The 22,491-nt window shown below is 40.9% G+C and overlaps 1 protein-coding gene across 1 annotated transcript in view; it reads left to right on the top strand.

The window, feature by feature from the left end:
* The window catches only part of WRN (WRN RecQ like helicase), a 41,512-nt gene that overhangs the window by 7,582 nt on the left and 11,439 nt on the right, over nucleotides 1-22,491 (top strand). The window contains exons 5-25 of the mRNA XM_082482951.1: nucleotides 975-1,124; nucleotides 3,033-3,105; nucleotides 4,066-4,174; nucleotides 4,753-5,167; nucleotides 5,831-5,911; nucleotides 7,114-7,255; nucleotides 8,453-8,528; nucleotides 9,584-9,651; nucleotides 10,029-10,137; nucleotides 11,777-11,845; nucleotides 12,367-12,449; nucleotides 12,930-13,036; nucleotides 13,775-13,962; nucleotides 14,865-15,042; nucleotides 15,657-15,838; nucleotides 17,133-17,234; nucleotides 17,600-17,692; nucleotides 19,058-19,199; nucleotides 20,424-20,594; nucleotides 20,674-20,768; nucleotides 22,305-22,380. Of these exons, the coding sequence (XP_082339077.1) occupies nucleotides 975-1,124; nucleotides 3,033-3,105; nucleotides 4,066-4,174; nucleotides 4,753-5,167; nucleotides 5,831-5,911; nucleotides 7,114-7,255; nucleotides 8,453-8,528; nucleotides 9,584-9,651; nucleotides 10,029-10,137; nucleotides 11,777-11,845; nucleotides 12,367-12,449; nucleotides 12,930-13,036; nucleotides 13,775-13,962; nucleotides 14,865-15,042; nucleotides 15,657-15,838; nucleotides 17,133-17,234; nucleotides 17,600-17,692; nucleotides 19,058-19,199; nucleotides 20,424-20,594; nucleotides 20,674-20,768; nucleotides 22,305-22,380 (2,709 nt within the window). The remainder of the gene's footprint in view (nucleotides 1-974; nucleotides 1,125-3,032; nucleotides 3,106-4,065; nucleotides 4,175-4,752; nucleotides 5,168-5,830; nucleotides 5,912-7,113; nucleotides 7,256-8,452; nucleotides 8,529-9,583; nucleotides 9,652-10,028; nucleotides 10,138-11,776; nucleotides 11,846-12,366; nucleotides 12,450-12,929; nucleotides 13,037-13,774; nucleotides 13,963-14,864; nucleotides 15,043-15,656; nucleotides 15,839-17,132; nucleotides 17,235-17,599; nucleotides 17,693-19,057; nucleotides 19,200-20,423; nucleotides 20,595-20,673; nucleotides 20,769-22,304; nucleotides 22,381-22,491) is intronic.

The raw sequence follows: 22,491 nt of genomic DNA, 5'->3' as shown, positions 1-22,491 counted from the left end.
TGAAGCTTGAGAGAACAAAGAATAGGGTTGTAGATAATGGCACAATCTGAAGGGGAGGGTTTGAGGGCACCTAAAATGAACAGCTGGTAGTTGGTTTTGTCTTTTTTTTTTTTTTTTTTACACCAGATTTAAGGGGATGAGCTGATAATGCTGCAGTGCTGCTGTTTGCTCGACAGTTCTGCATGTTTTGCAAGTTGGAATAGCAGAAGGCTGTGCCCGTGAGTCCTGGATCCTTGGGGTCTGAAGGAAAGTTTCCCAAACTGGCTATTAAGACAATAGCATGCAGTGACTGTGATTGACAAGTACGGTTACAAAAGCAATTGAAAACAGCAGTGTGGTGGGGTAACTTCTAGAGACTTCTGATGAACTGCTTCCCAGCACGCTGAATAGTGGTTAGTGTGGTTTATAACTGCACTCTTTTGCTGGCACTTAGTTTAGGACTTGCAAAAGATGACAGAACACTTACAGGCAGATTTTAATATTCCCATGTTTATATTAAATAAATGCCTGGTGTTGATATTGAGTTTCTCTAATTAGAAAGACAAATAATAGAAAAATTGTGAAGGAGAGAGGGATTGCTGTTTAAGTCTATGGCTTTTATTTTATCAACCTGCAGACTGTATTGTACAGGTATTTCCTATTTTGGTACCACCTCACATTGCACGGACTCATCTAGCCCTAATGCCATCTTTCCAGCTTGACGATGTAGGTATGTCCCCTAACAATACAGTTTCAGAGCAGGGAAGTACAAGATTCAAGTGGCCAAACTGCCTTTTAATATGATGAGAGCAGAATTAGGCCTGGAGAACAATCGCTGCTTTGAGAAACTAGTTTGTTCTGACTAACCCAAAGCTTTTTGCTTCTACTGAGGGATTAAGTACACTTTGCTGATTCAAGGAATATGTTCTGCCAGGTCCAATTGCTTTCCCCTTTAAACAAGTCCTCTGTTTTTTTGTTGTTGTTTTTTTTCCCAGCTGAAGTGTAAGGAGATATGGAGTCTAAATGGTCTGGTCAAACACCTTTTTGGCAAGCAGCTCTTGAAGGATAAGACTGTCCGCTGTAGTAACTGGGAAGAGTTTCCACTCAACGAGGAGCAAAAATTGTATGCAGCCACCGATGCCTATGTATGTACAAAAAGAGATCACTTCCAACCGTATCAATAAATTCCTTCTCTAATGTGCTGTTAGCTGCTGGTTTTAGTGCCTTTCTCCTATAGAACATAAAGAATGTAGGAAGGCTCTGAGGTCCACTGTCGATATGGGATGTTTAAAGGAAGAAATGCCACCAAACAGGTTGCTGTCCCAGTCCTTCTGTATTATATTTTAAACCTCAGTGTTCAGCCAGAGCTTCATAATATCTTCCATGTTGAAGAATGATACTGCTTTTATGTGACGCAGTAACCTGTCTCAACACTGAGATCACTTGAAGAGGATATTGTGGTGAACGTTTTGCGTAGAAAACTGGATGTAGATGGAAGGGAGAAAAAAACCCCGTTCCACGTCAGCATTAAGCCTCCCATGAGGTCCTTACCTCTTAATGTTTCCTGGTGTTGCAAGACTTTCCTTTTTATTGAAGCCTGTTCTTGAAGCAGAGCTCCTGGAGGTTCTGCTGTGCTCTGAACGTGCCAAATGACACGGGCACCAACAAGTATGACTGAGGAGTGTCTGTCTGCTTGGACTCACTTCAAATTGTCACCCTCAGGGGAGTGAGATTTGATGGAGCAGTCGGGTGAATCTGTTTGTATGGAGTAAGCCTAAATTCTTGCAGCGTGATTATCCCCATGTAGGTGTAACATGGCTGACGTGTATTTACAATAATCGCTTATGGAAGTGAAGAGTGGGTAATTACTTTTTTGGTTCCCTTGTCTGCAGGCATTCACTGTAGCTTGTTAGCGCTTTCGGATGTGTTTTCTACTGGGGTTTTTGGTCATCTGCTTATGAACCGAAATCCTGCTAAATATAATATGTGAGATAAGCAACTCTGAAGAAATACAACCTTCTCCGGTGGCTAATACAGCAGAAACTCAGTATGGATTACCAGGAAGACTCATTTACTTGCATATGAATCTTTCTACCTCTGTAGAAGTCTCTGCTTTTTACCATTTTGAAAATGGTGTAGTTTTCCTACAGTTCTGTGAAGAGATTTACCAAAAGGCTGCTGGGTGCTGTCTGCTTCCTGGGAAAAGGTTGTTCTTGATGGCAGCAGGCTTTTATTTCTGTGGTGAGGTTAGATAGAGGAAGGGAAGTGGGACAGTGGTCTGGGTTTTTTTTCTTTTCTGACTCGGGAAACACTGTGTATTTTTCAGTTTAGTTAAATGTTAAACTGGAGAGGGTTTAGCACCTGTTAAAACTCAAACCAGTGAGGAAAGGAGCTCTGGTTTTGGTGCCTGGTGCAGCTACTGTAACCAGCTTTATCCAGACAATGCCTTTATTTCTATGCTCTGTTCACCTGGCCTGCCTTTTGGAGCCTCACGGGAAAACACGAGGGAGTAACTTGTTTCTTTCTCTTTCCTGTTTTAAGATGCTTTGGTTAACATGTGTAGCCTAATTAGCACATTCCTGGCTTTAGGCTGCATTTTCCTGTTAGAACTTATTATTCATATCAAGGGAAATATTAAGCACGCAGAATCTATCTTAGTAGGTTCATAGCTATTCTCTTGGAGCACTACATAAAATCTGTATGAGGGGGAGCAGATGGTGAGACCCGGAGCGGAGTCCTTGGAGCTCTTTATTTGCAGCTAACTTTCTAAGATAACCGCGCTGGGATCTATATAAGAATATCCGCTACAATGTGTACCCCAAGTCAGGACTTTGCCTTTTGGGAAGCATTCTGTAAAACGTAACCTGGTTGTGATGAGCAATGCAGTAAGGCAGACCATTGACTGTTACACGTCATGGGCCAACAACTCGGAATTTGATGTTCACCGTGCATTCGTGCCATGGTTTGCTAAATTAATTACTGTGGTTTTCTTGTATAGTCTCGAAGATGTTGTTTTTCTGCAGAGTACTAACTTTTTTTCCTTTCTTCTGCAGGCTGGACTCATCATTTATCAAAAATTGCAAAATATGAATAACAGAGACCAGGAATTATTTTGTGTGAGAAGAGGTAAATTATATGTTCAAGCATAAGGAATTTATTCAATTGTACAATTGAGTATTCTATTTCCCAACAGGGTTTTTTTGGTAACATCTTTGTGTCAGGATTGTCTGGTTTCTTGGTGATTAGAGATGACTTCCAGAGAGCGCAGACTGTAAAGGCTCTTGCATGGCCTGTGTTACCATACTGTGGAACTATTTTTCTGTAACGATGTAGGAATGCGATCTTGGTATGTTGTTTGTTTCTGCTGTATACAGAGATGGTAAGAATCCCTGCTGTCATTCCAGTTTGTTTATGGAAACGCTTCAGTGAGTTAATTTCAATTCTGCTGTTGCAAGGACAAAAATCTAGTTTAAAAAGAAATAAGACCACAAAAAAAATACCTTTTATGAAGTAATGCTTTTCTTGAGGTGTATAAATAGGACCCAATTTTTTTTAGAGCGGCTTAGTATTATTTATTTGATTAGAAAAGTGATTCTAAAATCTTAGTTTTTTTTCAGTTCTGTGCTTCGTAAGAAAGTTGAGTGTTGCATGTAGCTTATAGTTGAAAAAAAGAGGGGGCGGAAGTTTATTTCCTTTTGGTACTGGCTGAATTTTACTTTTCTATCAAAGATGGAGGTGGTAGTACTATCACCTTAATATGAGGTGCAGCTTTTTGGCTTTGGTTTAGTCAGCATGTCTGTATCAGCAGCTCTTTTCTGGAACCTGGAGGGTATACTGGGGAAGGATTGCTTTGTAATGGTCCTGTTCTGTATCCTTTTTCCCTGAGCACGTGTAACGCGCTACTGGAAGAGATGCGATGCTAAAGTACACGGAAGCTTGGCCTGATTCCGAGTACTTGATTTCTAAGCACTGGAAAATGCTGCCTTATCTGTAGATCTTGTAGATATGCAGTTACTTGAATGGAACTTATTTGTGTATAGACGTTAGACCTCAATTATTGTGAAATAACTCTGACACTTCTTATAGATGACATGTCGGAGGGTGTGAAGGCGCGCTTGACTTCACTAGCGGAAGAGATAACGGACCTGGCTTCTCGCATCCCTGACTCTTCTGGACAACTTGAAAACTTGCAGAGGTTAGACTTCTGCCAGCCTGTCTCTACGTTACCTGCAAGATCGTTGTTTTGTTCTTGCTCCCCAAGGTCCTGTGCAACCAAACACGTGTGTTAACAGCCATCTCTGTTATCTGTGCGTCCTTTTTCGAGAAAAGAAAGCACAGTATGCTTAATGGGGAAAATACCATCTTTATACATAGGAACGTAGTTTTTCCCTGGCCTAATTGCCGTGGGTTTGACACTGAACTTTGAATCTGTTTCTTCTTGCTGAAATAGACAGCAAGACCTTTCATAAATACTCGGTTCTCTCACGTGATTAACTACTAGAAGTCTGGAGACTTGATACAAGCATAGGGGCAATACCACAAACCGTTTTCGGAGAGTCTTTTTAGGCTTTCTTCAGTGCAAAAAAATTGGCATTCCACTTCTGTAAGAAGGAAATGAAATTGCATATGAGTGGTGAGCCTTTTTATGTGAACTTTTGGACAAACTGTCTGGAGAAACAGACTGCTTTACAATCCACAGTTCCACTTGTAGCAAAGATGGATGTAGTAACTGCCTTTATCGTTGTGGTTTAACTTTCTTGTTTTACCTTCTAGGGCTGCAGAAATACTAACTGACATAACAGCGAATGTGAATGCCCTAAGAAGCACGCTGTTTGGTTCAGGTTCCCCTTCTGTTTTGGAGAGGAGCGGTGGTGCAACTCCAACAAATCTTGAAGCAAAGTCAGCAAATGTTGAAGCACAGAAAGTTGAAATACCTGAATTTGCTAAACAACTCGAAGGCGACTTCAACATCTGCTCTGATGCTACACTGGCTGGCCTCTGGGAGGGAGGCGGCAATGAAGAAGAGGCAGAGAGATGTAACACTGTTGTAGAAGATGGGGCTGCAGCAGCCAGCTCGAAGGATGTAGCAGACAGAGATGATTTCATGTCACTAGACATTACTGAGCAAGAACTTGAGATCTTGGAACGTCAGGCTGCAAAAGAATTGCTCAACGAAGCTGCGCCTGAGGTAATGAGAAAAGACCTCATTTATCCTGGACACTCAGCAGAGGAAGTGATCTCATCCTTAATTTCCCCCAAAATTTTAAAATGTTCTGTTCCTGAGAGAATATTAAGGTGGGCGGAAGAAGGGCTCAGAGTATGGAAAATACTTGTGGAGGTAGTCAAGCACTGAGCCGCTCTTCAGTCATGAGGCTGGGAGCATTAGCACTGAATACAGAAACTCTAGATAGTCTGATTAGCTTTCCTCTTTCAGTTGCTAATATGTTGTCAAAGAATCTCTTGCAGTATGGGGACAAATTCTACAAATTCTGACTTGGTCGTGAATAAAAAGCAGATATTTTTCTAAGGGATCTGTAAATAGCAGTCCTTCTAGAGACAGCTGAATGTGGATTGATGCCTCTTAAATAAGATTATAATTTCCTTATGTTCCAAGTGTTTCACGCATCTGGTGATGCTACTGTTTTTGTCTCTCACTACAGGGCCTTGTTATATTCTAATTTCTTTCAGATATTTTTTTTTTATGGGCAGGTTTCAGATCTGAATGTTGAGCTTAGTTATTCTTGGGAAGAAGTAAAAGCGTACAGAAAAGTGGTTTATAGTATGTATGAAGGTTGGAAGGTTGCGTGTAAAATAGAAATAACTTTGTTAAGAAATTATTTTTTTTCCATAGGAGGAATGCTCCACAGACAACGAACAAAATGTTTCCTGTGTCATTGAAAGTGACGAAGAACTGGAAATGGAGATGATTAAAGTGAGTGCCTCTGGGTTTTGTTTTTTAATTCTTTTACGATGACACTCTTGGGTCACAGCAAAGTGGAGTGTAGTTGAGGGGAGGGAATATGGAGCAAAATGGTGCTGCTTACAGAAGGTAGACAGAAGACAGGTGAATGTGTGGATACCTAAAGAATTTCATTTGCTATTGTTAGGCTTCAATATTGCTTGCATCATACCACATCTTTACTATACCAGCCTGGACTTGATCCATCCACTCTCACTGTGTTGGAGTAGATTATCATTCATAAACTGCTCTGTTCCGTGTCATGCGTTCAAACCCTGGTCCAAGGGGTTGAGCCGATACGGGAGTTTGTGTGCTGCAGGTGCTGCTAACCTGGGCGGTAGGTCAAATTGCTTTGTAGCTGTGTTCTGCAGGCCTCTCAAAATATTTTTACTTGTGTAACTTCAATTTCCTGGCAAGACTTGTGTTAGATTTAGATGCTGAACCTTATTTTTTGTTACCCTGCCTGTTTTCCTGATCCCTAAAAAGTGTGATATGTGTTTTAAGTAAAGTGACTGAATGTTCCCACCCGAGCACTCACAACTGTTTGTGTGCTTGTACACGCGTGACAGTGAAGTGTGTTGTTTACAGCGAAGTAGGAAGCAAGATTCAAAGGTCTGGGGAAACAAGTTGGGTTTTCTTCTAGAGAATGACCAGATCTCTTCTGGATGGTTGTCGGTGCTGCATGTTAACCTTCTATAAATGCAATTTTGGTCCAAAAAAACCTAACTTGAGTAGAAGGTATTTAGTGTTCTTCCGAGTACCGTGTTTTGGAAACAATGAGTGTAACATGACATTAGAATCACATCCTTTGTTCTTTGTGACTAGCCTTCTAAGTCACTGCTCAGTGAAACTTGTGCCTTCATCTAGTTGAGAGTCAAAAAAAACCCCACCAACCTCAGCCACTGATTTCACAAAACTAGTTTTCAACGCCATCAAAATTTCAAAGACCTTTTTGCAAAGAAGAAATAAAAGCTGTTGTAATGGTACTTAGGAAACGGCTCTTGGAATTTGAATGCTACCAGCGAAGTAGTTTGACCACTGTGCTCTTCTTTATGCTGTGTGCCAATAGAGCTAAGTCACACTAAAACTCATGTGTCCTTATATCATATTAGCTCAGACGTGCATTCTATCTAACCTTTCATGCTCTGAAATAACTTTTTCTCCTGATTTCTCAGTCTGCAGAAGATGTAGATCATTTTGAAGGTGTTTTAACTGAAAGAGAGTCCAATAAAGCCAGGAAGACTCCTGACACAGAATTGAACGTTGCACTAGATGATGAAGATGAAGCCATTGAGGAAGAAGAGGAGGAATGTTGGGGTATGTTTTAAATTATAGTGGACAATGAAATAAGAAAAAAATCCACTGTCTATAGAAGCAGATGTGGATGCATGATGATGTTTTGTGTGTGGTTTCTTAAAGCAGAAAGTTAAAACTCATCAGGGTTTTGAAAGGAGTACTTGTCAGTGTGTCAAGATGAAAATTTAAAGATGTTCTTGGCAAAACATCTACTGATTATGGCAGCAGTCAAATACATTATATGTACTGAACGGGAGTAAAACTGGTCTGGGGATGTTGGAGGTTGTGCAGAATTGAGGGGACCTATTCAGAACGCAGCAGATGAGAAAATGGTACCTCCGCTACATGCTTGTGTTCTGTTGTCCCCTACTGCTGTTTCGTGGCAGAATTCTTAGGAAATTCTGGCTTGGAGGTGATCTTGACCTAATGCTTTGGAGCTGACCCTGCGGAGACAAATCAAATGGAGAAAAGAGGCTGAAACGTGAGGTGAAATACACCTTGGCTTGTTTGGACTGTCACTGTGTGAAAGCTTCCTTCCCTGGTTGTGTAGGTTAGACTGGACCTTGGCACTGAAAGGAATGGCATCGGGCAGGAGAAGAGGTGCCTGCTTCTTCCGAGCAGAACATGGGCTGCTAGATGGGGACAGATGAGTTAATGGTTTCTTTTTTCAGTTCAACTCTCTAAACAGTAGCCAGGCAGGCTGTTACAGGGAATGTGTGCTTGTCCAGCAGAGTTAAAACTAGTGAAAATGTCATGCTTTCTACTGCTGAACGTTAATTATAAGTTTCAACAGAGATCCTGAATATGTTTCTTCAGTGTTCACGGCAAGATGATGACTTTGTTAGCAACTTGCTGTGTCGCATATTGATTAGTGTAACTTCAGTAGGGTCTTTAAAGACATGTCTAGTAAAACATCTCTGGTACCGAAGATGTTCCAAATAATACAGCTATGTATTACAATACCTATTGCTTTATTATCTCATTAATTAAGCCATATGTTTTCCTCTTCATGCAGGGTATCTGAGGAGCCTGTTTGGTTTTTTTGTCCTTTATTCTAGCCTGTAATATTTTTAGTTTGATATCTCTCTTCACTGGAGTTGCCCAAATCCTAGGCCTTGGGCATCACTAACCACGAGGAGGCTGTTGTTAGCAAGACAGTGCTTCATCTTATTAAAATTTAATCACAGGAGAGCTTTTTTCTCCTTTCTCCCACTAAAGATCCATTGCTACCGGTACCTAGTGAAAGTCACATCACGTGCCTGAAGACACATTTTGGGCATTCTTCTTTCAAACCGTAAGTATACTTTCTGTTAAAATGTGTGCTCTAAGGTTAATTTTATGTCCCTTCTTTCAACTCTGATTTTTTTTTTTTATTACTACTTACTTCAAAAGCCACTAACAAATTAGGACCTGTGCAAAATCACTAGGAAAAGAAAAGCAGCCTTTGCCACAACAAAATGTCAAAATAAATCTTATGGAGTGTTAACTGCAGTACTGTACGCTCACAGTAGAGGACGAGTTTCTCGACTCTTCTGATAGCATACCTCCTGTGATCGAAGCTTTATTGTATCAGGTCTAGTTCAGGCGTTTTAACATCTGTGGAGTTCGCTTGCTGTTTATTCTCTGTATGATAAATTTCTTCAGTCTGGTTATCCTTTGTTATGTGGTTGTAATTAACGAGGGACAGATTTCTGGCTATCCAGTGTGGTGTAATCTCGATGCAGTATGTGCTTATGTACTCGAGCATTGCTGTTACAGTTCTTACGTTCCATGGGAATGGGATGAAATAGTCCTGGATGACTGGTGGTGGAATGCTTTCTGTGCAAGACACAGCCTAAGAGCAACCCCTGGGGGGGAAGCAGTTTTACTCAATTAAAATATTTGATACACTTTTGGAAACAGGGTGGGTTGGTTGTTTTCGTTTTTTTTCTTTTTTTTTTTTTTTTTAAATTGACCACAGTTATATGCACTTGCAAGACCACAAAAGCATGGAAATTGTTGTGCAACATCAAGGTCCTGTTTAGAACCTCTTGCGTTGAAGATAATTATAGTTTTTGGTGTTTGTGGATCAGTTATTAATGTATGGGAGACATGTTTGGTTTTGTGATATTCTGTGACTGACTGCATCAAATGTTGCTTGCCTGAGTCCTTGTTAGAGACCCTCACTGTAACACTGGTGGGACTACCTGCAGTAGTTGGAATGTTTGAGTGGTTGCAGCATGCAAAGACAATCTTTAAGGAAGCCAGAAGGGTTTTGTTAACCTGAAATTCAATTGAATATGTAGTTTCACAAAATGTATGTTACACGTGGTAGCAAAAATAAAATACCCCCCTTTGTTTAATTTAAAGGGTCCAGTGGAAAGTGATCAATTCTGTTATAGAAGACAGAAGAGATAATCTTGTTGTCATGGCGACTGGTAAGTTACCTTTACATCCGAAGAAGTGGTGAAAAATCTTTTCCTTTTTGGGGAGCGGAGTACTCAAACCTGGAGATGGTCCGTGTAGCTCATATGAGCAGGGTGCCCTGATTGAGACTGTGTTAAGTCTGTGCCAACTCTGCTTTTCGATCTTTTTTTTTTTTTTTTTCAATCCTAGCCTTTGTCTCTGACCTTGGTGTAGAGAGGAGTATCAAATGGATGCTGACCATATTTATCTCCCATCTTTGTTCCTCTGTTGGCAGAACAAAGGCTGCTTTTTTTTTTAGGGCTCAACGAGGTGTTAGAATTGTCTTACAGCTGTATGTTATAGCTGCATAGAAAGCATGATGCTTCACTTCTGCCTTTTTTTTTCTAAGGCTATGGAAAAAGCTTGTGCTACCAGTTTCCTCCTGTTTACACTGGATTTACAGGAATTGTCATCTGTCCTCTTATCTCCTTGATGGAGGACCAGGTGCTGCAGCTGACGTAAGTAACATGGTAGTAACAAGCTGCTGTATTTCCTGTGGAAACCCACAGATTCTGCTTGTGGCATTTCTTGGCGTTTAAGGTTGCAGCTTTGTACAGCAAGCTGTTTGTGTGTCAGCTGTAAAGCATACGTTTCTCAAGGAACACATGCAAACTGTGTCAGTAGTCTAAGATCATTGGATTTGCCAATTATGTGAACTGTAGGCTGAATTTGCAAAGAACCTGTGCTGGTGGGTGGTTCCAGAAGGTGGATCCTTCTCAAATATTTCTGGATTCACAGTCTGGTTTTGTGCAGACGATGCTGATGGAGGACCTTCACATGCTATTTGAGCCTGAGAACTATGTCCAAATTTCGCAGAGCTTCCTTTGGGTCTGAGAAATAGTGTCTGAACAACATAGAGCTGGAAGCTGTAGGCCATTTGGGTGAAAGTTATGGCACAGGTGGACAGCGTAGGAGGTCTCCTAACACCTGGCCTCTTTACTTAAAAGGTCTGATGGGGGAACTAGTGGGTGACACTGAATCGCTCTTACCTGAGCGGTTACAGGTGTGGTCAAGATGAATGTCTTTGATTTTGATACCTGATAATGCTTTCTCTAGCTGTGCGTGCTTTCCGTTATAACAGCTATTCACTTCTGACACTTTGTCATTTAAGCTGTGGGAATCGTGCTGAGTCGTCTAGTTCATTGCTGCTTTGTCCAACTTGGAAAGAACAGGTCTTTTGTGAAAGAGGGGATATGAAGGGTTTTTTCTGAAGTAAGGAACACCAGTTAGGTGTGGTATTTTCTGCTGCACATCATGACTGTGTGCAGATGAATGGCTGGGCAGCCTAAGCTGGCTCTATAGCCAGCTCCTAGACTAGGTATTAATCAGCAGGGTGTCTCTATGTATTCAGCTGCTTCTTTGGCTTCTGTACTGTTTTCCTCAGTGGAAAGGGTTTATTCACTACCTTCTCAGTGGGTCATTTGTTTTGAAGGCTGAAGAGACTGAATTTCTACAACCTAAGGCAATTCAGTTATTTGTCTGTCAGTCTGGCTGCAGTTCTTCCAAGGACTGAAGCACAGAGGAACGAGGGGGGAGAAATTATTGGAACAAAGAGCTGTAGTAAAATGCAGTAAATAACCAAGTTAAGACGAGAGGGGTTGTTGCGGGCTCCTGAAGGAGGTCAAATATGAAGTGGCTGAGCTGGTAAGCGTAATTATTGAATCTGTTATGAAAAAGCAGCCACCTGATTGAAAATTAGCAGATGCAGCACCAGTAGCTCACAAGACTGAAAGAAGAGGCAAAAAGTTGCATGCTAGTAAGGCTTATAGCCAAATGTGATGAATTGCATAAGATAACAGCTAAAGAAAATATACTTACTGTATTTTCTTATGGATGTTTTATGAGTAAACATAGCTCTTGTGCAAGGAAAATGGTCTTTATTTGGGGGGGATGACAGCTGGAGGGGAAGTGGAAGAGCATGTGGGTGGCAGGAATAGCCACTCTCCCACTCCGGCTTTTCAAAAGGGTTTTCCCCCAAAGATCCTTGAAAGAAAGTAGTCTCTGACCCCACAGCTTGAACTTCCTTTGTGAAGTGCTGGCATAGGCAGAAAGCATTGAGTCTAAATCTGTTCATGACTGTGCTTTTTATTTCTGCAGGATGTCAGAGATTCCGGCTTGCTTGCTTGGTTCAGCTCAGTCGAAAAACATCAGAGAATGCATCAAAGCGTAAGTCTTAGCTAAGCTTTTTGGGACTGCAGGTTCTGACGTGGTTGTATTTGAGAGGTAGGATATCTCCCTCATCTGACATAGCTGAAACTATAGATTCTGGCCCAGACCTGGAACCTGGCACATGGTGATGTCACTTGTGTTCACCCAGGCTGTGGGTGTGGGAGGCTGTATCCAATCTCTGGTGCACTGTGGCTGGGGAGATGGGGCTTGTTGACTCAGCTTTATGTTGTGAATTATACAGGATTTTACACAGACCTGTATTTGTCAGCGAGTCAGCACAGCAGTCCCTTCTTGTTTTAAAGGCTAGTACATCTCTCGGCTCTTGGCCTATTCCTGTAGCGCTGTGTACTACCTTACTTTCTTATGGATCTGGATTGCTTTCTGCGGTCTTCACTTCCTTTCTTGTGTTCCCTGTCTAGAAGTCCGTGCTACTTCTTTACATCTTCTGGTCAATCATTGTTTGGTTGAGTTGTCTGGGATTTTTCCTTTTGTGATGGTGTATTTTCTTGATGTTTCAGGGGTCAATACAGAGTCATATATATGACTCCAGAGTTCTGTTTGGGGAACCTACAGTTACTTCAGGATCTTGACCAAACTATTGGTAAGTTGGAGATAAGGTTGTAGATGAATTGGCAGGCAGCTTAAATTCATAATTACATTTAAACTTTCTTAATGGCCAGGCGTTGTTTTACAATTGAGAAAATAAAACTAATGACATCCATAATCAGCTTTTGTGACTTATTATTAAGAACGTCTGGGAAGCAGGGGGTGGGAGAAGGTCCTGTCAGAGGTAGTTCAAGACTTTGACCCATTGTGAGGGATGTTGGAGATCTGGAGCTTGGAAAAGGAAGAAGGGATGGGGTGGGGGAGTAGGTAAAAGCTGTTAGTCCTTTTTACAGAAGAGGCCATTAAAAATGGGTCTGGGGAGTCAGTACAGCAGAAAGCATTCTAGAAACAAAACTTAGGCAGACTGCTGGTACCTTCTCAGTAGAGCTTGAAATTTTGCAGAGTGGGGTGTTTGTATCTTCCTACGTTGGTTTGTCATGTTAAGGTGTCCATGCTGTGGTTTTGTGCCCACCAGGTATTACCCTCATAGCTGTTGATGAAGCTCATTGCATTTCCGAGTGGGGCCATGACTTCAGAAATTCTTTTAGAGGTCTAGGCTCATTAAAGAAGATACTGCCATCGGTGAGCTTTTGATATGTTCGATTTCCAATGTATGAGAAGGATACAGTCTCATTTTATATGATAGTTTGAAATACCAATCTTCCGATGTTGTTCTTTGGGAGTATTTACCATGCTGTTTTGGAGTTTATGCAATCCCCGTCGGTGAATGAGCTTTGTGGGTTTTTTCCAAACGCTTAAATGAAGGATGTTCTGAACCTGGACTACCTGAAACTTCTGAAAATTAAATTACTTTGTTAGATCCTTATGCTGTAGAAGATCATGTTCCTAAGCTTCTGGTTTAATATTGAGGGATTTTTTTGTTTTTGTTTTTCTTAAACTGGCTGGCTGAGTGGCTTGTGAGAACAAGCAACTGTGATCTCTAGACACTTCTCAAGCGCTTGCCACGTAAGCTCAAAAATTTAGACCTGAACATTACATGCTCCTCTTGGAAGCTTTATGTTCCCTAAATTTAGCCAACCACACCAGAAAATTATTGTAGACTCGTTGAAGATGTAACACATTCAGAATAAAACTCTATATTTCAGTGTTCTGTCCATGTCTACTCTCCTGAACAGTATAGACCAAAGCTCTAGGAAGCTAAATATTAACTATACTTTTCAAATAGTTGAGCTGCTCCAGTGATCATAAACAGATTGAAGTGCCTGTTTACATGCTATTGCAGTTTGACCCATGATTATTTTTTTTTGGTTAAAAAAAATCAGTGATTTCTCAGACTACTCCTACTATTTTTCACTGCAGGTTCCTGTTGTTGCTTTAACTGCAACTGCTAGTCCATCAATTAGAGAGGACATAATGAATTGTCTGAACCTGAAGAATCCCCAAGTCACGTGTACTAGTTTTGACAGACCTAACCTGTACTTAGAAGTTGGACAACAAAGTGGAAATATCCTTAGGGATTTGAAGCAGTTCCTTACTAGGAAAGGAAGGTAAGGATTTAAGCCTGTTTTCATTGATCCCTCAGATATACTTTGGTATTTCGGAGTTTTGGTAATGTGTACTAAGAATTGGTAGCAGTCTTAAACTGACGATGGTGAGGAGGAGCCTGAGCTTCCTCTGTAGCTTGGCTCTGATATCATGCTAGTCACTTGTGTCCTGTGTTGTTGAGCCCTCTCCCACTTGCAAAAAAGGCTTTTGAGGCAAGGAGTGATGGACTCTCGCTGGTTGCGTGCTGCTAACTTAAGGATCTTCAGGATCATTTGATCCTCAGAGGACCTGCTGACACTGTAGTAATTTGAATGATTATGATGAATTGGCTGGTGGGTAACTTTCCAAACAGTATTGTGCAAAATGTGTGCGAGTCTGTTACAAATCTGTGGTAAGATCATTTTTTTTTAAATAAAGTTAATCTGAGCAGGTGAATTGCAGTCCTTTTCTGTTAGCAGACCCAGTGGTGTTCCCGTACTGGCTCTGTTCTCCTTGTTGCAAGCTACAATGTGTGTCCCTACAGCAATATAAATGAATTTCTCATTGCTCATTTGTGCCTTGTTAAGTAAATGTAGACCTTTTAGAAGTGACAGCTGTAAAAGCATATTTCCTGATGACTCTAAGGAAATTGGGAGGCCTTATCCTGCTGCTTCTACAGAGACCAAGATCATCTGTGTTTTGCAAAATAAACTTAAGAGCACTAAATAACTTCCAAGTCCATTTTTCCAAAGGAGAGACAATTTGTGTACCAGTGGACCAGTTAAAATCTGTTTCAATTTCTAAATCCCCAAGAAGGTGAACTGCTGGAAAAGCTACGTTGCCTTTTCAACTAGGTTCATTCTGACTTTTTGCAGAGGGGTGGCTGCTGCTGTTCTGTGTCTTTACATGTTGCTATTATTTATAGCAGTTCTGTGTATGAGTTCGAAGGCCCCACTATCATCTACTGCCCTTCAAGAAAGGCCACTGAACAGGTTGTGTCTGAATTAATTAAACTCGGTGTGTCCTGTGGTGCATACCATGCTGGCATGGGAATCAAACAAAGGAGAGACATCCATCACCAGTTCATGCGAGATGAAATTCAGGTATGTAAGAAACGAAGTCCACTTGGTCCTATTCATAATTGCAGAGCTTCTGGTAGAAAAAAGAATTTGGGAGTATCAGCATATGTTTCCCATTTACTGTGTCTGTCTCCAATTCTGGGCAAAGAAATTGCTGGTCTTTGCTGACAGTAACAGGATTCCTGGCTTGTGTTTCAGATTCCTTTAAATCTCTTAAAAAAAAAAAAAAAAAAAAAAAAAAAAAAAAAGCATAGCATTTGAGGAAAATAGCGGTGGCTGGAACAATATCATCACAAGCTTTGTGAGCTGCTTTCTTCCTCCTGCAGCTAAGCAGGCAAAGAGTTATCCTGGGACTACTTATGTTCCTCTTCATGATAGGCTTTGTGCCTTTTGTTTGAGAATAACTGCTTGAAAACACTCTAGCATTTGCCACAACACATGTTTATGATCGTGTGCTCATGCTCTGACCAAAATCAGACTTAACATTACCATGCACGTCGAGTGTGTTTGAAGCCATTGTAATTTAGGCTGAATTTTGAGTCCGTAGCAAAAAGTTGTCACCAACTGTGTGAGCATTAATCCAGGCATATTCTTGATGCTCATTTCAAAACATTTAGCATGTGGCTTCTGTTTTATAGTGTGTTGTGGCTACAGTGGCATTTGGAATGGGCATCAATAAAGCAGATATCCGGATGGTTATTCATTACGGCGCCCCTAAGGAAATGGAAGCCTACTATCAAGAAATTGGGAGAGCTGGTCGCGATGGGCTTCCTGCTTCTTGTCATGTCTTGTGGACTGCAGCGGACTTGGCTTTTAACAGGTAAATGACTGAAGACGACTGCTTTGACACGGATAGCCAAAACGTACCAAAAAAAATAAAGAGCAGGGTGGGTTTGGTTGAAAATCTGATTATTTTTTTTAGTCCTTTCCTGCATACAGACAGTACTAAGTATGCTCTACTTATTTCTAGAAATAATCCACAAGCTGACTAATGGTAATGAGTTTGTCCTTGTTCCAGTTCTGCTTTCTGAAGATGCTTTGCAAGGCAGGTGGTGATAAAACCTTGTCGCTTGTCTTGCAAATGGCCTGACCTGCTTTTAGACCTATCTGACCTGATTTTAGACCCATCATCACCCCTTAAGATTGCTGATGCTGTAGAATTACTTTTTTCTCGTCACTATCTTGATGTCAAAATGGAGAAATGCATTTTATTTTTTCTTCTGGATGGGGGAGTCCTTGTGGTAGAGGCCTCCTGTTAACTTTGTCTGTAGCTGGTGTAGGACCACAGAAATGGCCAAACTCAGTCATTTGAACTTGTGTCAGCAGACTGCCAGAGTCTGTGAAACCGTATACTTCCCTGCTGTCTTTTCCCAGCGGGCAGGAACTTGCTTTGTTCAATTTTGAGCTGGAATGGTGTGGCTGAGTTAATGTGGTGCCCAACACCTGCAGTATGGGCTTGGTTTCGATGCCGTGTGGTCCAGGTGGTCGCTCAGGTTTGGCTCATGCAGCAGCTCGGAGCACAGACAGAGCGTGTGTTCCGTACAGCCATCAACTAATCCCATACTATTTTCTTAGTTGGATCCAGTGATTACTATAAAGGACATTATGACATATCCACCTGTAGCCTAATTTAATGTGCTACCTCTGAGTTTCTTGAAAGAAGAGTGACGATATCCTAGCGTATTTTGTAATCTGGCAGTGTCATTGATGAGAGCTTGCCAGAGTGTGGAAAACTAGAGCATGAGAGAAACTGCCCTCTCTCAATGCCCTCTGCTCTTTCTTCCCTCCTCTGTGCCTTTTGGCATGGATTTCTGAAGCTTAGTAGCCTGTGGAGTCAGGAGAAGGTCTCTGTCTCTCCTTCTGCTGTTTAGAATGATGGTCATATTTAGAAGAATATAAGGTCCTCTTCTGAGTATGCCCTGTGCTATAAGGATCAAGATCATGGAGAAACAGGCAGGTAGTTGGGGTCTGGTTTCAGTAGGATACTTTTTTTTCTAGCTGTTTCTGATGAATTTGACTGAGACGGTTGTCTGGCATATTTCATTTTTTGGTGTGGGACAGGGGAATAGTGATGGGTATTTAAGGCTCTTTTTTTTTTTCCTTTTGACTGACAGACATCTTTTAAGTGAGATACGCAATGAAAAGTTCCAGTTGTACAAACTGAAAATGTTGGCTAAAATAGAGAAGTACCTTGTGTCAAACAGCTGCAGGAGGAAGTGAGTACTGGAATCTACTTAATGTTTTATGTCATTTTGGTCAGCTTTGATAAGAGCCAGTGCAGCTGGGTCACAACCAGAGATTTTAACCAGAAGGCATCTTATACTCACAATGTGTGCTGCAAACGTGTTTCATATGAAAAAGCTGTATCAAAAAATAGTGCCTTCAGTGTATTTATCCTTATACATCAAGTATTTCCTTATTTACTTTTAAAAAAACCCAACTCTTTTTAGAGGAATCGAGGCCAAATAACTGGCTCCCCAGTGAATTAATTAATGATGCTGATTTCAACTCTGTTTTCTGCAATAATTTTAATGTGTAAATTCTTGATCTCTTGTTTAATTCTTTACGTTCCCTTGGGTAGAATCATCCTGTCTCATTTTGAAGACAAACAACTCCGAAAGGTTTCCTCTGGCATCATGGGCACAGAAGAATGTTGTGATAATTGCAGGTCCAGGTAAGCTTTCTTCCCTGAAGACTGATACAAGGGGTTACGTTCTCTCAGGCTGACTTACAAGGCAAATTAGCTCAAAGAATTGACTTTTTATGCATCTGATTTTGCAGATGTTCAGCCTGAAGTTTATCTTTGAACAACTGCCTCTAGCCTTCTCCTACGTAGCTGAGCAAGCCATGAGGTGGCTTATAAGCTCTAAGGCTGTGGGAAAGCCTGTAAACAAAGTACAGTCACTGTTCTGAAAAGGCTTTAGAGCAACACTTCTAGACTGTGAAATACACTTTTGTTCATCAGTTTAAGTCCTGTTAGGTAATTAATCCCGAAGGAAAGTGCTTGCAAGTGGAGTGCGATACCATGTGTCTGAGGTTAAATTGCCCGAGTGTTGAGGGAGCTGTTCTCCTGTTACAGGGTGTGCTGACATATGTTATTTCTAGCATTGCTGATAATCTCGTAGATGTGCCGAAGGGAATCCAGGGGGTCGGTAGTCGCACAGGTATGAGCTGAAACATCTTCCTCAGCTTCTCCTGTGTGCACGTACACGCTTTCCCTGAAGTTACAATAAAGGATCCCTTGTTCTTGCTGTTAGTGTGATGTTTCCTGCTCGGAGACTAGATGTTATGCTGTGTTGCTTTCTGGAAAAATGTTATCAATTCAGTTAAATTTCCTGTATGCTCAAGGATTAAGAAATCTTTGCCTGGCCTCTACTAAAACTAACCAAGAAGAGAATTTGAAAGACTGTAACTTCAATCTTTGCAGTCACACTGCTGTGCCAGTAAAAGGCCCCATTGTGTTGCAGATCTGAAGTCACTTGAAATAGATCATCATCCTTTTTTTCCTCCTTAGAAGTGATTTCTACCAATAACTTCTTGATGGGTTCTTCCAGTCATTAATAAATGCATTAACAAACCCTAGAAAATCTTTAATGGGGTTGTTCTTTCCTTCTGTGTTTTTTTTTTTTCTTTGTGTTTTTTTTTTTTTTTTTAAAAAAAAAGACGACAAAAAGACCTCTTTGCTATTAGGTACAATTAAAGAATTGCATGCTTAAAATAGTCCAAATAATCAAGTACTAAATCCAGGAGGTGGTTGAGACAATGTTGTTCTGTCACAGCAAGTACTATAAAGAACTGCTTATTGTTGGGTTGGGAGCTGTCTTAACCACAAGTGATTTTGACTTTTGCTCAGTCTTGTTTTCAGTCTTAGTTCTCTACACTTAAACATGTTCAACTCCTTATATTACCATAACTTGAAGTGTGTATTTTATTTGGTTATCACTTGATAGACTAAATTTGCAAGAAGGGGTGGGGACTTGATTTTGTACATGTGTTAAACTGGATTTCTTGTTAAACTGGGTTTCTTTTTGCATTTCAGATCCTCTTGTTTTGTAGTCTCCAGTGACTCGGAAGGTGGTTTACAGGACTTTGGGAAGCAAGCGTATCAGCTGCTGTCTGCAGTGAGTGCCCTGGAAGAGAAGTTTGGCACTAGAATTCCCATTCTGTTTCTCCGAGGGTCTGTAAGTGATAGTAAAAATCCTTGTATGTGTTCTGAGAGTGGAGGGACTGTTACAGTGTCCCTCTCTATTGATATACCAAATAATGCATCAATATACATTTGTGTAAGTGTGTGCACACACATATATGTGTGATACCTTTTTCCTCAGAGGGCTGAATATCTGTAGAGAGAGGTAGTCTAGACTTTCTGAGGCTGCTCAGCAGCACTTTCCATGCAGCAAACTAGATCGTTGTCTTGAAAGGCAACAGCCATAAAAATAGTGGCCCTCTTAAGTGTGCTGTCCTTAATTTTGTGCACGTACAACAGTGTTGGCTCCACGCTCTTGCCATCTTAGTTCTGGTTTGCTTAACAGAGCGATGTTCAGCCCTCAACTTTCCAGGTTCATGCCAAGAGTTTCTCTTCTTGGATGGCAAAGAGCCAAAGCACCTTCCATGTTTGGGCCCTGAGTTCAGTGTGCGTGATAACTCATCAGATGGAAGCTAATCAGCTTTTTTTTTTTAGAGTCTGAAGCATTGGTAAGAGACGAATAAATCAGCAACTTCTTACAACAAAATAAAAAACAAAACCCACTTGGCAATGAAGGCCAAAGGAGGAGGAGTAGAGCAGACACCTTCAGTGAGCTTGCTTCTGGCTTTGTACCCCTGTCTTGGGATTTAACAGGACTTGTCATTTTATTTTTACTTCTGTAGGATCATGTTAATTAAAACCAGGATAGGTAACTGCTTCTGTTTGAACTCATGCAATGTGAGATTGACCTGAACTGATTGAATACAAACTGTACTAGATGACCAACTTACTTTGCTGTGGTGGTTCCTGTAACCTCCTCTGTGTACAAAAGGAGATGTTTTAACAGTTCTGTGATCAAAGTGTAGGTTTGTCTGGGGTCTTGCTACAAAAGAAAGTCTTGATCTTCTCATGGTCTTGGCAGAAAGTGCAGGAGTGGATTAGGTTAGAGGTGAAACTGCTCTTCAGGTGACACGAACGAGGCAATAGGCATGGTTTAGCCTCTCATCATTGAGCTGCTGTAGGTGTGGTTATTGTAATGGGTATTATGTAAAACTGAATAAAATATTTTGGTTTATGACTTTTCTATAAAGTTCTTCTGTGGAGAAAATGTTCTTGAAGACATGCTTCTCGCATCTCGGGTTTCTTGTTTACTGGTTATATTGGAAACTTTCTTCCATAAGGACTGGAGAAGCCTGACCAATTCTTTCAATAATTTCAGAGTTCTCAACGCTTGCCTGACAGATACCGAAGACACAATCTCTTTGGTAGTGGAAAAGACTGGCCGGAGAACTGGTGGAAGTCGCTCTGCCAACAGTTGATAATGGAAGGGTTCCTCAAAGAAGCCTCTGGGCGTAACAAGTTTGCAACCACGTGCATGCTTACCCAGAAGGTACATTTTGGTGGGAAACAACCTGTCAAAGGCTTCTCCGAGTTGTCTGTAGCTAAGCCCTATGGTTTATTTCTTACAGGGTAGGAATTGGCTGTTAAAAGCTGCATCTGCCTCAAATCCAAGTCTTCTCTTACAGTCCAGCGAAGACCTTAACCTACAGAGACATCCTAGAAGGTAGTATGTGTGTTCTCCTGAGGCTTTTTCTATTATTTTAACATCAGACCATGAGTTCCTGAAGCCTGCTTCTGGAAATGGTTAGGTTGGACAGGAGACTTCTGCACTTGATTTTTCTAGCCAAAGCTTTCCCTTAGGCAGTATCGTAATACAAAAGAAAAGGCAGTGGGAGTGCCTGGATAGACACCTCTATTGTCTGCTGGTGCAAAAGGTGACATGTTGTCTAGCATTCCTGGGGGTGTGTGGCTTGCAGCTTAAATCTGACAGTGCCTCATCACTGCGGTCTTTCATGCAGCTAATCAGGCAGTCTGGGAACTGGGTGGGTTAGTGGGGAAACTGCTTCCAGCCTTCCCCAACCAAAGCTAGTCAGAAAGGGGTTTTCTTCATCATTAGTGATTCTGGGTAGCCTGGAAGCATGTTGTGACAATGCGTGCTTATGGGGGAAGTAATCGGCTAAAGACAAGAAACAGCAGAGGAAAATCCATCAAGATTTATGCTCTTTCCAATGTTGATGAGTTAAGCAGTGAGGCTTTAAATAGAGCAGCTAACAACTGGTTTTCCCGATTATGCACTTGACCTAGTTTTTCATGAAACTGAAGCTGAGAATGAAACAGAAAAGCCTTTATTCTAACAAGAATTGATTCAACACAAATGTGTGATAGTTCGTCTGTCTTCACATCTTTCTCTTGTGAAATTTTAACTGTTTAAAGTCTCGCTGAGTATGTCTGTAAAAGTGGGGTGTGTTTTCAGTGGTAGTCAGGTATTTGCCATCAGAGTATATAGCTCCGAGAGAATAGCATGTAATAAAGGTTTTTTTTCTTCTCTTGCTTCTGGTTATATTTAATAAACAGTGTTCGTTGGCCTTCACAAACACTGATTCTGATGAACCATTTTGAAGTGAAAGGTAATGAACTGGATGTTGAGGAGGCCTTGCTGTGACAAGAAATAATATTAGAACAAAGCTCTTCAGTGCTGGCCTTAGGAGCCTGTTCTGTTGTCTAGATTGTCTTAGTGTTGCTAAAAAATAAGTAAATCGGGTAACGACAAAGTACTAATTTTCTTTTGCCTTCTAATATTCTACTCTTGTGGCTTTTTCAGCTGCTCTCTACAGGTGACAAAAAACCTGCTTATTATTAAACAGTAAGCAACAGTGAAAGCGGTATGCCTAGTGCAAACCAGAAAGTTGGTACTTGTTTATTTTGTCCAGTAATGGGATCTTTAAAATAGAATCTTTTTTCAGGTGTTGTCACAAAAATTCTATTTTTGTCATCAAAGTCTTTGCTGCTTCCATAAGTCAAGATTCTTGTTCTTTGTTTCAATATTAACAGGCTTTAGAGTCCTCAGTGTTTTTTCACAAAGAATGGTGATTCTAATAATTTTAAAAAAAAAAAAAAACTTTTGATTTGCCAAATAGATCCCCGTACCAAGTTCAAATAAGTTTGTTTAGCAAAATGTTAATTTCTTTTTTTAAGTGGCAGTGTCACTGTACAAATGGCTTGGTCTGATTTGATTAGGATACAATTTGTTTTATTACAGCAGTAGACCTTTACCTGTGCTCTCAACGCAGCGCTCCCCAGACACGAAAGGAACCACACAGTCACCAGGCAAGCAGGTCTGTCTGAGTACAACTCCTCTTGCACTCTGTGGTCCATCCTTGTTGGTATTTAAAAAAAATCTTTCAAGTGTATCATGGTGTCACAAACAAATATTTTGCTGCTAACAG

The sequence above is a fragment of the Vanellus vanellus genome (assembly GCF_965231255.1).
Source record: "Vanellus vanellus genome assembly, chromosome: 4".
NCBI lineage: Eukaryota > Metazoa > Chordata > Aves > Charadriiformes > Charadriidae > Vanellus > Vanellus vanellus.
Note: the sequence above shows the minus strand (reverse complement) of the source record. Positions and strands in the feature narration are given on the sequence as shown.